This window comes from Microcaecilia unicolor, chromosome 13 (assembly GCF_901765095.1).
Source record: "Microcaecilia unicolor chromosome 13, aMicUni1.1, whole genome shotgun sequence".
NCBI classification, from domain to species: Eukaryota; Metazoa; Chordata; class Amphibia; order Gymnophiona; family Siphonopidae; genus Microcaecilia; species Microcaecilia unicolor.
The window spans coordinates 50,424,494-50,438,435 of NC_044043.1; the positions used below are offsets into that span (position 1 = coordinate 50,424,494).

The 13,942-nt window shown below is 45.0% G+C and overlaps 1 protein-coding gene across 1 annotated transcript in view; it reads right to left on the reverse strand.

Moving 5' to 3' along the window:
* The window catches only part of SMG8 (SMG8 nonsense mediated mRNA decay factor), a 29,246-nt gene extending 26,316 nt beyond the window's left edge, over positions 1 to 2,930 (reverse strand). The window contains 1 exon segment of the mRNA XM_030185827.1: positions 1,300 to 2,930. Coding sequence (XP_030041687.1) covers positions 1,300 to 2,854 — 1,555 coding nt within the window. The 5' untranslated portion in view covers positions 2,855 to 2,930.
* Between the last annotated feature and the right edge of the window lie 11,012 nt (positions 2,931 to 13,942).

A 13,942-nucleotide genomic window follows, 5' to 3' on the forward strand; every position in this document is an offset into this window, starting at 1 on the left:
CTGCTTAGTAAACAGGGTCCAAAGTGTTGTGTCAAAAATGTTTTAATTTTTCAAATTTTTTTCATTGTCCAAAACTAATTTATTAGTTGATATACATATGATTCTGTTAGATTACAGTCTAAAATTACCCCTAGTATTTTCAAGTTAGATTCCAGATTCCAATTTATAACTAATCTTCTTAATAACAATGGAATTGTATCTATTTATGCCAGAGAGATATTTAAACATCTCTATCATTTTATCTCCTCTCTCTTGTCTTTATTCCAAAGTAAAGAGTCTGTAACTCTGTCCCCATATGCTTCATAAGGAAGACCACTGACCATTTTAAGAGCTTAGCACTGATTTTCAGTGATGAGCACCAAAGTTAGGCTCCTAAACACAGGCAAACAAATGGCAGACCTAAGTTTAGGAATATTGGGGTCCATTTTACTAAGGTGCACTAACTGATTTAGCGCGTGCTAAATAAGATGCTCACAGAAATACAATGGGTGCCTTATCATTTAGTGCATGCTGATCATTAGTGCACCTTTTGCTAAATTTATGTGAATGTTCAGCTGAAAAAAATGTAGGCTGACTGAGAAGAGGGAACAAATTTAAGCATCCAAATTAGGGGCATAGTTGTGAACGTGGACCATCGTTAAAACAGGTTATTTTACTACTAACATGCTATTTTAGGCAATGAAATCTAGCTGCTAATAACTGGGGTTAACAGTAGAATAACATGTCTTAACGGTAGCCCACGTTCATAACTTCCCCTTAGATGCCTAAATTTAACTCATATTTTTCAAACAGCAACAGAAATATGTGGAACGTACAGAAATATTTCCTAATAGGATAGGTGCTATGGATCTGATTAAAAAGTAATTTCCAAGCACCATGACAGAATATAATGTGCATAGACTACTTAAAAAAAACAAACAAACCTCCAGAAGAAAGCTCTTGGGCATGATTCGAATATTAAGGCAAACATTAATAGTAAATTTGCGATTAAAATCATACTCAACGTCCACTGGCTTGGAGGTGAGGTTTTGTTACACCTAAGAAAACCACAAGGCAATACAACAAAACACAGTGGGGAAGGAGGCCAGGGAGAAGGCTCTAGGACTCGCCAAAACCAGACGAGGATATAAAACGTGGGATATGCAGGAACTTACAACTCCAGAGACATCAACACCATTCCCAAAACACACCGGGAAACAGAAAATTCACAAGCATTCTGCAGTGCCAGCTCTACCTACCTCATGCTAGCTTCTATACTAATGATTAAAAGCATATTTAAATAGGAAAGAATGAAGTTACCCGACTTTGGGAGTAAATGAAATTTATGTACACAGTGCTGATCAGTTAAACTCCTTTCCTCACAGAGCTGATGCCCACTGCTCCAGAACTTGTAGCAATCCTCGTTCAGATGCATGGCATATTTCTGGAAGGCAGGTCCACGAGCATGCTGGCTGTACACACGGAGAGCTTGTGCCAGCTGATTCTTGTGAACGGTGGTCGTATAATTATGCGGCAGGTTTGACTGGTAGGCACTGTGAGCCATCGGGAGCGCCTTCTGGCACCTGTTCTCAGAGAACTTGGTGTCTACGTCCAGGAAGGCTTCCAAGACCTTCACGTTCCCCATGATTTTCGAGGACATCTCTCCGGGATAAGAAACGGAGTCCTCCTCCTTGTTTTCGATCACCACCTCGTACAGCTTCAAGGCCACCAAGATCCACTTCTGGTAGGTAGGCAGCTCGAAGTGGGACGGCTGGGGATTGCGACCCACGCTGTCGTCGAAACCCTTCTTGGTCAGCACCAGGTCCACGTGCTGAAAGAGAAACTCTTTGAGGGTACAGTCTACTAGTTGGCCTCCGCCCCCACCGCCGACCGACGCCAAACTCGTCTCCACACTAAAGGAGAGCCGTCGGCTTTGCCTCATCATCTGGTAGCGCCGGGGGCCCGAGACAGGAGGTGGGGTCTCGCTCTCCCGCCCGGCACAGTTCTGCCTGACTTGCTCCAGCAGCATGCCCACGGGGTCCTCGTCTTGGCCCGCCACAATGAAGACAAAGGCCTGGTTTGCGGGCACGGTGAACAGACAGTTGATGCTCTGGTTGGTGAGCACGCGGCTTTTGCGGAAGATGCGGTAGATCTGGTCTTCCAGCGCGTGCTGCAGCCTCCGCTTCGGGCTGTGCTTTTTGGGCCTCTCATTGCCGAAGGACTCCTGGCCCGGGCCCCGGCCGCCCTCCAACCGCAGGGCACCATTGAGTTGGAAGACGAAAAGCAGGCGGGGTGGACAAGGGCGGCCGTGAAGCTTCCACTCCTTGCCCACGCCGAGGTCCCGCAAGGCCGACTTGAGGGTGGGGAGCGCCTTCTGGCGTAGGCCGTCTAGCGCGCGGAAAAGCTTGTCGTAGGTGACGTCGAAGGCGCAGGTGGGGTGCACGAGAACCAGCACATGGCAGACCGAGAAAAGGTACAGCAGGTACAGGCAGTGCAGCTTCTCTTCCGTCTTCCAGGCCTCGTGCGCTTCTGCGTGCGTAGCGCCAGGGCTGAGGGCGCTACAGGCCTGCACCAACCGCTCCTGGTCGCAGGCTGAGCTGAGTAGCAGATAGAGTACGCGGCTGTCGGTGCTGTAGTGCGCCTGCAGCAGGTTGTAGTCGCGCGGCTCTGGTTCGGGGGCCTCGGTTGTGTTCCTGTCGGGTAGGAGTGGGAAGACCTGTCGCTCGCAGAGCGCGTTTACTAGCGTCTGCTTCTTCGAGCCGGGCTGCAGCGCGGTTTTGCCGAAGATGCCCACCACGCACACTTCGTCGTCTTTCCAGGAGGGCGGCTCGGCGCCCGCGTTCAGTAAGTCCCGCAGAAGTGCCGGCTCAGCCATGCTCCACTCCCCCTCCTCCCTTTCCGGCACGTCCTGAAAGGCTTCCCTCCGGAAACCGGGTGAGCACTGAGCGACATGTGCAACTAACTGCCCGTGGACGGATAAGGCAAAGCAAGAAGATATAATTTGTAGTTTGTAATTATTACTATAAAATAACAGGCTTACGCTAGTTTTACTTTTTTTTGTATGCCTCCTGATAGCTGGGTTACAAGTAGGGTCCTTTTTTTCGTCTGTCTTACTTTTCCCGGCGTTTAGACCCTAGGAGGTTTAATAAACAGGAGTGGAAGTGAACCTATCTAGTCCATGTAAGCAAGGAAGCCAATTAGGACAGTATAAGTTTCACCTTCGCAGCACAGCCATCATCCCCGTTCACTCAAATCAAAGCAAGCAAATCTATGAGCTGCTGCATCCATATTGTCGTTTTTTGTTGGTCAATCTGTAACAAGTCTAAAGCTGTTTCAATTGGATAGGCAGTGTCTTAAAAGGTGTAGGACAAAAGTTTTTTTTTTAACTTAATTTATTTGAAAGCTTCCCATATGTAAATATAAATATCATGACATAACAATTGAATATCACTAAAACAGCTTTAAAATTATTATAGCTGGTAGAAACAGGTTTTTAAAAAAATTCTGTGTTACAGTTGGTTATTACTTGATTGTTTATCTTTTTCTAAAACCAATACAATTCTTGGACAAAAAAAATAAACTCTGTATTTTGTGCTCATTTTTTTACACTAAAAACTAAATAAATACACTGTATACAATACAGATGGCCGAATTTCATTTAGAATAGCCTGTTCCCTGATGGGTTCATCTTAAATGTTGTAATCTGCCTTGGGAAGCCTAGTGTTATAAAGATGATGGAATTTATTGAAATTAAATGGAAGTAGAATTAAACTCTCCTTTCATTGGGGCACATGGAATCACATCTTCACACAAATGGATTATTCTGTTGTTTGAGCATGTTTCAGGGACAAGTTGTTTATAAGTCAAAGTAATAAAAATATTTTCTGTCAAACAGATCTCTCATTTGTTGAAACATAACTAAATGGGCTATAAGCCCTTAACGCAGTCCATTGCTTTTCTTATATTTTTTTATTTGTTACATTTGTATCCCACATTTTCCCACCTTTTGCAGGCTCAATGTGGCTTACATATAACCGTTAATGTCGTTAGCTGATTACGGTCTGAACAAATACATGGTAAGAATGAATACAAAGTGATATTGTAGTAGAATGAGGTACATGTAAGGTAGTTGCGGTTGGGGGAAGTTAGAGAGGGAAAGGGGGAAGAAGAGTCAGATAATGTCTGTTACGGTGTTTGGTTACATATGTTGCATATGTGTTGCATATGACCAGGTATTTTTATGTTGGGTCAGTGGGGTATGCTCTTCTGAACAGGACTGTCTTTAGTGCTTTCCAAAAATGTAGGTGGTCGAGCGTAGTTTTTACTGCTTTTGGTAATGCATTCCATAGTTGTGCGCTTAGGTAGGAAAAGCTGGTTGCATAGGTGGATTTGTATTTGAGTCTTTTGCTGCTTGGGTAGTGGAGGTTTAGGTATGATTGTGCAGAATTTGTGGTGTATCTGGTTGGTAGGTTGATGAGGTCTGTCATGTATTCCAGTGCCTCACCGTAAATAATTTTATGAACAGTCATGCAGATTTTGAAAGTGATACGTTCTTTGATTGCCAGTGCAATTTTTCTCTGAGTGGTTTGGCGCTGTCAAAATGTGTTTTTCCAAATATAAGCCTGGCTGCTGTGTTTTGGGCGGTCTGAAGTTTCTTTATGATTTGATCCTTGCATCCCGCATAGATTCCATTAATCTGCGTGGCTTAGTACCATGGACTGTACCAGGTTAATAAATATTTCCCTCGGGAAGAATGGTTTTATGCGTTTGAGTTTCCACATTGAGAAAAACATTTTCATTGTGTTCATTTTGTTCTTGTGATGGCTTATACTGTGCCAAAACTGGAAATACAGTGAGACAGAATAATAGAATTCAGTAACATCCAAAACATATTTTTATGTTTTAATCATCTTTATTAAAAGCAAAACATGTTGGTTGATAAGCTATACAAGGGGATAGGAAATACTCCCCTTGGGCTGGGCTTCCCACCCACGGACCTCCCAGTCACTCACCCCAGTGGCTGTCTACAGGGACTTACTCTCTTAGTAATCCCAACCTAATAAGGGATTACATGTGTATCTCATTTCATGTTGCAGGCATGTAAATTGGCAGGTTGTACAAGTGGAGTGGAGGAGAAGCCTAACGGTTAGTGCATTGCCCCAGGTACAAATAAGTACCTGTATATAATATGTAAACGGCTTTGATTGTAACCACAGAAAGGTGGTATATCAAATCCCATCCCCTTTCCCAATGGAAGAAAAAGACACACACCCACACAGCTGTATCTCCTCTGCTGCAGATTTCTACAGCACACTGGGAGATAGCCACTGAAAGGAAGAAGAGGTTGGAGAAACATCTGTTCTGCCATGACACACACTTCTTTTCTGTTGTCAACTGGGATCAGGTGGCAGAGTGTGAGAAGAAAACTAGATTGATTTGGTTTTATTGAAGCATTTTACCAAATACAACTTAATAAACACAACTTAAATCTGGACAGTAAGGGGGAATAGTTGACCTCATATAATATATGGGGTTTGGAGGTAACATATATCCCTAAAAATTTCAGTTTAGCTTGCACGCACTTAAAAAGAAAGACGTAATCTGTTTCCACTCAGTGTCATTTAAGGTAAGATTCATAGTTTCCGTCTTATCTAAATTTGCCTTGATGCCAGAGACTGACCCATAAGATTGCATTGCCCACCTCACAACTGGCAATGAAAGGGTATGGCTTAGTAAGAAACGATATAACATCATCGGCGAATAATGATATAATGCCTTTGTATCGCTCCATGGTGCAATCTCACCTTGAGTGTTTTCAATTCTGACTGAAAGTTCAAAAAAGAGCAACCAAAAATGATAAAGGGGATGGAACTTCTCCCATATGAGGAAAGTCAAAGACATTAGGCTCTTCAGCTTGGAAAAGAGATGGCTGATAATTGAGATCTATAATATCCTGAGTGGTGTAGAATGGGTAAATCAATTTTTCACTCTTTGAAAAAAGTACAAAGACCAGGGACAGTCAATGAAATTACATGTAAATACTTTAAAAACAAATAGGAGGAAATATTTTTCACTATATAACGGAGAGGGCACTGTCCCTGGCGTTCCATGGCACTTAGTACTTAAGGTGGGCAGGGGCAGTTTGGAGCTCAGAGAATGGAGAATACTTGGAGTGGAGTCCCCTCGACTGGAATGGAATCTGTCCTGGCTACAGGCAGCTAGGGGCTGGCAAAGCACACTGACTGGGACAGTGTTAGCCTATAGGGCCAGTAAGGGAAAGAGGGACATCTTCTTAAGACTAGGGGGCAGAAGGGGGATATGTGTGGAAATAGCTCCCTAAAGTTCCCTTCTCAGAGCTCAGGCACACCAACCCTTGGGTGCAGGACTTCCCCACATTAGTACTAAGGGAGGGAATGAAGACCCGGGCTGCCCACAGGGAGAAGGGAATAGGGTTATTCCTTCTGGATTAGAGCCAAATTACCCTGTTTGGTCTCTAGGGGGAGCACTGGGGATAAAGCCCAATGTCCTGTGGGGGGGGGGGGGGGGGGGGGTGGGGAAACAACCCATTCATGAGTCTTCCTCTGAAGGGAAGCTTGGAGGGGCCATGACCTACCCAGCTGAAATAGCGAACAGAGCAGAGCAAGCAAGAGGAAGGAGTAAGGAGGGCTGTGAGTTCCTCCTGACACTGAGGCTTTGGAAGGCCTGAAAGCAGAGACCCCAGCTCTGCAGCAAAGGTGCTGAGATGGAATCAGCTGCTTGGTAGTGGTCACATTCAAGGTATTGGAAAAGCAGCTGGGAGAAGCCCCATAAAGAGCTGGGCTGTGCAGTGAGAGCTGGAGCTGCCAACCACTCAATAATGAAAGGGGCAGACTGCTGAAGAAAAGTGGTTTGGAATATTTAAAGTGTAATTAGGCAAGCCTTGCAGAAACAGTGCAAGGTTCCTAGACTTTGAATATTGAATTCTATTTTCTGGAACTGTGGTTGCTGTTTTCTTTGCTCAATATGTGGGAGCACTGGCTGACTGAAATAAAAGAAAACCTGGACCAGATCACTTTGTGGCCTTGACTTGAACTGGTGGGGGAACTACAAGACTGGGAGTGGTGTACAGCCACCCGGAGGGCTGGAGGAGTATGGGACCCAGGGTTATTGCAACTCAATAGTTTCCAGAGGATGTGGTAACAGCGGTTAGCGTATCTGGATTTAAAAAAGGTTTGGACAAGTTCCTGGAGGAAAAGTCCATAGTATGTTATTGAGATGGACAGGGGGGGAAGCCATTGCTTGCCCCAGAATTGGTAACATGGAATGTCGCTGCTAATTGGGTTTCTGCCAGGTACTTGTGACCTGGATTGGCCACTGTTGGAAGCAGGATACGGGGCTAGATGGACCATTGGTCTGACCAAGTATGGCTATTATGTTCTTATGATATTGTATAAGGAATGCCTCCCCTGTGACATCCCTCAGATCTCTTATACATTGGGCAAAAGGCTGCATAACTAAGGTAAGCAGGAAAGGAGACAAAGGGCATCCCTGTCTAGTACCCCTACCCAGTATGAAATTGCTAGTATATTCTCCATTTATTTTCAGAGAGGCTTGTAGATTATTGTATAATACTTGTATCCATTGTAGACAGCCCTGTCTCACGCCCATCTTCTCCATAATCTGGAACATAAAGTCCCAGTGGACCAAGTCAAAAGCTTTTTCAGCATCGACCATTAACAATAGGGCCGGTTGTTTTTACTGCCCACACTCTCTTCATGATATCTGTAGTTTGACACCCTGGTATGAACCCAGCCTGGTCTGGGTTGATAAGGGCCCTAATCTAAGATCTTGGCAGATTGAATCTTTAAATCCACATTGATAAGTGAAATTGGGTGATGTGAGCCACAATTCATTGGTTCCTTGCCTGGTTTTACACAGAATTCTTTATACCAGCTGTATTCATAGAACCAGGGAGTGGTCCTCAATCGCGATAGCTATTAAAGACTCTAAGCCAGTGGTTCCCAAACCTGGATATCCACAATTATATTCATGAGACAGATTTGCATGCACTGCTCTCACTTCATGTATATCTCTCTCTCATGAATATCAGTGTGGATATACTGAAACCCTGACTGGCTGGGGTGCCTCCAGGACTAGGTTTGGGGAACCAACATATATCTAAAGGCCTTATAAAAGGCATTTGAGAAGGCATCAAGGGTAGTTTGACTTGTGTAAAAATCTCTGTGCATATCAGGTGCGAAGCCACGGGCGGGCCCAGCCACTTTCCCTCCAGGCCCGCCCACCCGTCCTGCCAAACACGCGGCACCAGCTCCCCTTTCCGGCCACTGCTGCTTCTCCTGTTGAGCAGCAGTGGCGGCCACAACAAAAACAGCTGTTTTTAAAAAGCAAGCGTGGCACCACAGGCAGCCATCAGGCATTGGCTGTCGGCTCTGCAGCCGCTCCTCTCGCCTCTCACGTCGCTGTGCTCCTCTGGGGCTCTGCACCAGGGGCAGTGACGTGAGAGGAGCGGCTGCAGAGCCGACAGCCAATGCCTGATGGCTGTCTGCGGTGCCGCACTTGCTTTTTAAAAACAGCTGTTTTTGTTGCGGCCGCTGCTGCTCAACAGGAGAAGCAGCAGTGGCCAGAAATGGGAGCTGGCGCCGTGTGTTTCACGGGACAGTTGGGTGGGCGGGCCTGGAAGGAAAGAAGAAGAGGATAGAGAGAGACACTGGATGGAAGAATCGGGAGAGGGGGCGTACATGGCTGGAAGGATGGGGGAGAGAAAGAGGGAAAACAGATGGAAGGATGGGGAGAGAAAGACAGGATGGAAGGATGGGGAGAGAAATGGGGAGATGGATGAATGGATGCAGAGAGAAAGGGGAGAGACTGGAAGGATGTGTAGAGAGAAGGAAAACTGAACAGAAAAGGGTAGAGAGATAGAGAGACTGGATAGAAGGAGGGGGAGAGAGACAGATGGAAGGATCAGGAGAGAGGGTAGATGGGTGGAAGGATGGGGAGAGAAAGAAGGGAGACGCTGGATGGAGGGATGCAGAAAGAAAGAGGGGAGACACTGGAAGGATGGGGAGAGAAAGAGGAGAGCTGCTGGATGGAAAAGGGGAGTAGAGAAAGACTGGAGAATAAGAGGAAGAGGCATGGGTGAGAAAAAGATGAAAAGCCATAGGTAGATGAAGGAAAAAGAAGGAAATTAAAGAATGGATAGTAAGAATGAATTAAATCTGGACAGAGAGAGAGGCTGAAAAATATTGAAGAAAGCAAAGAAAAAGGAGAGAAAAATGACAAATGGCGCAGAAGAGTTAAGCGAAAATGAAGGAAAGCAGAATCTAGAGACTGGGAGCAACACAATGAGTAAAAGTAAATGGCCATACAACAAAGGTAAAGAAAATAATTTTATTTTTAATTTCAGATCAAGTAATATTGTACCTGTGTTAATAACATTTCAGAGACCAATACTTCCTTAGGTCAGGAGAGGATACCATAACAGCATTATACTGACCTGAGGCAGGAGGTTTTGGCCTCTGAAAAAAACTCATTGAAAAGGGTGTTAGGATATTAAATAAATTATTTTCTGAAACCTGATGCACTGAAAAGCAGCACTTTACCCCTGTGTGACAAATACATCTGATTAGTGTGACTACATTTTGCTGCGGAGAGAAAATTTTAGGCCCACCCAAAATTGGCAGTCTGGCTATGCCACTGATGCATATGATAGCTGCTTGTTATGAAAAATGGAGTCTGTACTCTGTAACCCCTGACTGAAGCAGAGCCTATCTGTTTCATTGGAAGGTTGTGTGATAACAGTAGAAGCCTGCCAGGGAAAACTGATAACAAGTGAAGACATCAGCAGAATACCAGAAGGGTGAAGATGGACCTGACAGACTCTAGGCCAGTGGTTCCCAAACCTGGTCTCAGCGGCACCCCAGTCAGTCAGGTTTTCAGGATACCCACAATGAATATGCATGAGAGAGATTGTATATTGTAATACAACCCCTAGCACCACCTCCTCTCAATGCCCTCTCCAAAGGAGTCTTCTCGAGAGCCAATTCTCCACAGGCCCTGTGGGCAATAAAATCATGAAATTGCCAATAATGAAATCTATTATCCTCCACAAGCCCATATTCTTCTTGCAAACCCAAAAAGGAAATAAATTCCGCCCTCTCAAAACTGATCCAATGTACAGAGACCTGACACTCCCATGTCTTATAGGCCAAATCTAGGTGGCCAGGCAAAAATCCTGGTGCTTGACAAATTGCCATCTGTAAACATGATTACATTTAGGAAAAAAACCGAGCCTGGACCCCACACCATGTATGTAGAATAGTAGAAAACTAAGACAGGGGCTGGAGTTGCACTTGCTGATCTGTCCGTTGCATTCCTCTCCTGGACCACCCACCTCATCTGCGGCCCCTTCTTCCCCGAGCGTCCCCTAAAAAAGGCACATCATCTGAGCCAGAGGAGCTTGTGGCCAAGCAATCACCTTCATCGCCATCAAAAGGGGGCGTGGTACTAACTGTATCTTGGTTCAACCAGGGATATACTGTTTTCTTCTCATAGTCACTTTCATCTGTGTAACTTCTTTATCTTTGATTCTTGTAATAAGCGTCTAACTGAATCAATCATGGCTCTAAGTTCCTCATGCTGACATTGATACACTTACTCAGTTTGTTCAGTACCTGAACTCTCGTCACCCTAAGATCAAGTTTACCATGCAGAGCCGTGATGTCACTATCAATTACTTGGATGTGAAGGTACACAAAGGTTTGACTTCATTGACGACCACCGTCCATCAAAAGGAGACTGATGTAAACATGTTCCTTGAATATTCAAGCTGTCATCAGAGAGCTCTAAAGGATAGCCTTCCCTTTTCCCAGAGGTTAAGGTATCGGCGGCTCTGCTCCGAAAAGGATGATTTATGCTATCAAGCAAAGGATCTGTGCAAATGGCTTTTGTCCAGTGGTTACCCCAACAGGGTTATTTCAAGTGCGTATCGTTGCGCTAAGTATAACCACTGGGACCTATTGCTTCAATCTCTTTATGCTTTGTCCATCCCCTACATCAGCACAAAATCCTGGAATGTCCTGCCACGACAGCTCGTCGACCATCAGCAGTTCAAGAAGTCCTTAAAGACCTTCTTACTCGCCAAGGCTTATTCCCCTGGCTACTCCTCTGTTTAACCTCTACCACTTGTTGGCTCTTCAACCCTGTCCTTTGCCCGTGTCATCCCGTGTACCTTCCCCTCCTGTCACATTCTGTTTCTGTGCCATCTCTATATTGAATTGTATACTCTTGACTTAATGTAAGCTGCATTGCGTCTGCTGATGTGGGAAAATGTGGGGTAAAAATGCACCAAAATAAATAATCTCGGGCTCCGGCCACACAAGAGGAAGATGATGTCATGACCTGTGTACTGAGTGTCAGACTTGTGAGTTCTTGTACCAAGTAGAGCGCTGCTGAGCCTGATACTTGGACCAGGTTCTGCTTGGCGGCCGGACAACCCCGGGTTTCACCTGTGCTGACCGCCGTTCCCCAGAGATTCAGCCCCTAGGTGCAGGTGGCCTGCATGACGTACGAGACAGAGCTGGAAGCGGGATGGTGAATGTATCGGCCAGGCAGGCAGCAGGTCAAGAGAGTAATCCAGATACAGGCAAAGTCAGTAGGCAGGCAGCAGGTCAAGAGGGTAATCCAGGTACAGGCAAAGTCAGTAAGCAGGCAGCAGGTCAAGAGAGTAATCCAGATACAGGCAAAGTCAGTAGGCAGGCAGCAGGTCAAGAGAGTAATCCATGTACAGGCAAAGTCAGTAGGCAGGCAGCAGGTCAAGAGAGTAATCCATGTACAAAGTCAGTAGGCAGGCAGCAGTTCAAGAGAGTAATCCATGTACAGGCAAAGTCAGTAGGCAGGCAGCAGGTCAAGAGAGTAATCTAGATACAGGCAAAATCAATAGGCAGGCAAGAGAGTGATCCAGGTACAGGCAAAGTCAGCAATGAGGGACAAGTAGATAGGAAGCAAACTACTGAGCAAGTAACACTGAAGTAGAAGCCGAAGCATGGAATCCAGGAAGAGCTCAGCTGATAAAGTGTTGGTGTCTGACATCAGCAGGAACCAGCAGGGAGAAGCACAGCCTTAGGACGAGAGCAGGGGAAGGAGGAACTGGAAGCCCAATAGGAGAGAAGCAAGGGAAGCCAGACAGAGGGAGAGCAGACACGGGTGGGTGTAAGCAAAGCAATCAAGGTACCTGGAAGCCAGGCAGCAAGAGAGAGCAGACACAGGTGCATGGAAGCAAAGCAATTAAGGAGCTTGCAACCACCGCTCTCTGAACAAATCCAGAGAACTACACACACGGCTCAGGGTAGTGCCAGTCAAATATGCGTGCTGACAGGACGCCGCTTGCGTTGAGGTAGGGGACATGGCACTGAGATTTACTTCAGAAGCGAACAAGAGTTTCTAGGATCATCAGTAATCACTGGAACATTCTGAAGACTCTTTTTGTCTTTTCTGATGTGAGAATCAGATTTGCCTACAGTCGCTGAAAAAAATCTTGAGCCCATCCCTATTGCCGGTGAGGAATCAAGTGACTCCTATGTGCAGTGGGCACAAGAAGTGTAATGACTGCACCATGTGCCCTTTGATGCTAGAAATGGATAGGTTTGTGGATCCTTTGACAGCACGTGAATATTATCTGACAGTGAACACTACATGTAAATCGGACTTTGTTGTCTACTGCATTATGTGCCCTTGTAACAAGCTTTATGTTGGTCAGACCACACGACCATTGTATATATGTTTTAATTGAACACAAGAGCGCGATTAGGACCCTAAAATCCACATCACCGCTGGCGAACCATTGCAATGCTCTACAGCACCCATTTGCAAATGGTTTGTGCTACAACATATAACAGCACCATCCAACCGATTGGAAGTGATAGGAGATGCCTATTACTTCAGAAGGAGCAACATTGGATTTTTCAACTGAACTCTGTAACCCGAGGGCTTGAATGCAAAAGTTGAATGGTGCCATTTTTTCTAATCACATTTTCCCTCATTTTTTTCAGAAAGTGTGTGTTCTTTTAATCGAGTTCGTGTGATTGGTTGCCATGATTTGAGAGCGTCTGACGTCAACCCTTTATAGGGCAGCCATTTTTCTGATCCTTCGTCTTCCTCCTCTGTGAAGATACGGACAGAGGTTCCATGCTGTGTGTTTGAAATTGTTACGAGTTAAGACTTTTTCAAGCTCAGTGTGTGTTCGTTGTGTGCTGATCTTTATCCCTTTTTTGCAACAGATTCTTTGACCGACAGACCCTGAAGTAGGCGGATGAAATGCTGGCCATTGTAGGTCACGGTCTTGACTTTTGGATAAGGAAGCAACATACAAAGCTAAGTACAAGTTCAATTTAGTATCTCTCTGTATTTGGCAATATTGCAGCAATCAGAAATGTTAAAAACTTTTTTGTGGCTATATCATTAAGGAGTTGCTGAAAGACAATAGGAGTTTTGGGGGGCCAATGATGAAGCAGTCCTGCTCCCGTTGCTCAATAGTGCTTGAGGCTTTTTCTTCCTTGTACATTCACACTACTCCTGAGCTTTTTTCAGTCAGGCCCAATCCGAACATTCCTACTTCATATATTTGTATAGATTGGACTATTTTTTAGGGATCTCTCCCTAGTGTTTTGGTGTAGTTAACATTAGCACATGGCCATTAATAGGGAATATGGAAAAATCGGCCTGTTTTCTGGCTGCAGTTAAGAAGCCCTTAGCATGTGGGAAAAACCCACATAAGGGCACACTGTCTGCTTTCTACCGCAGCTTTGTATAAAGGACCCCTAAGTACTCGTATAGTATTGTGAAAAAAAGTTTTACAATTAATTATGAAAATAATGTTTTAAAGTTGTGCCTGTGTGTTTTCTACTAGGTATCCAAGTTAAAATCTTTACATATCTTGACAAACAAGTGTAATAGCAAAAAAAAAAAA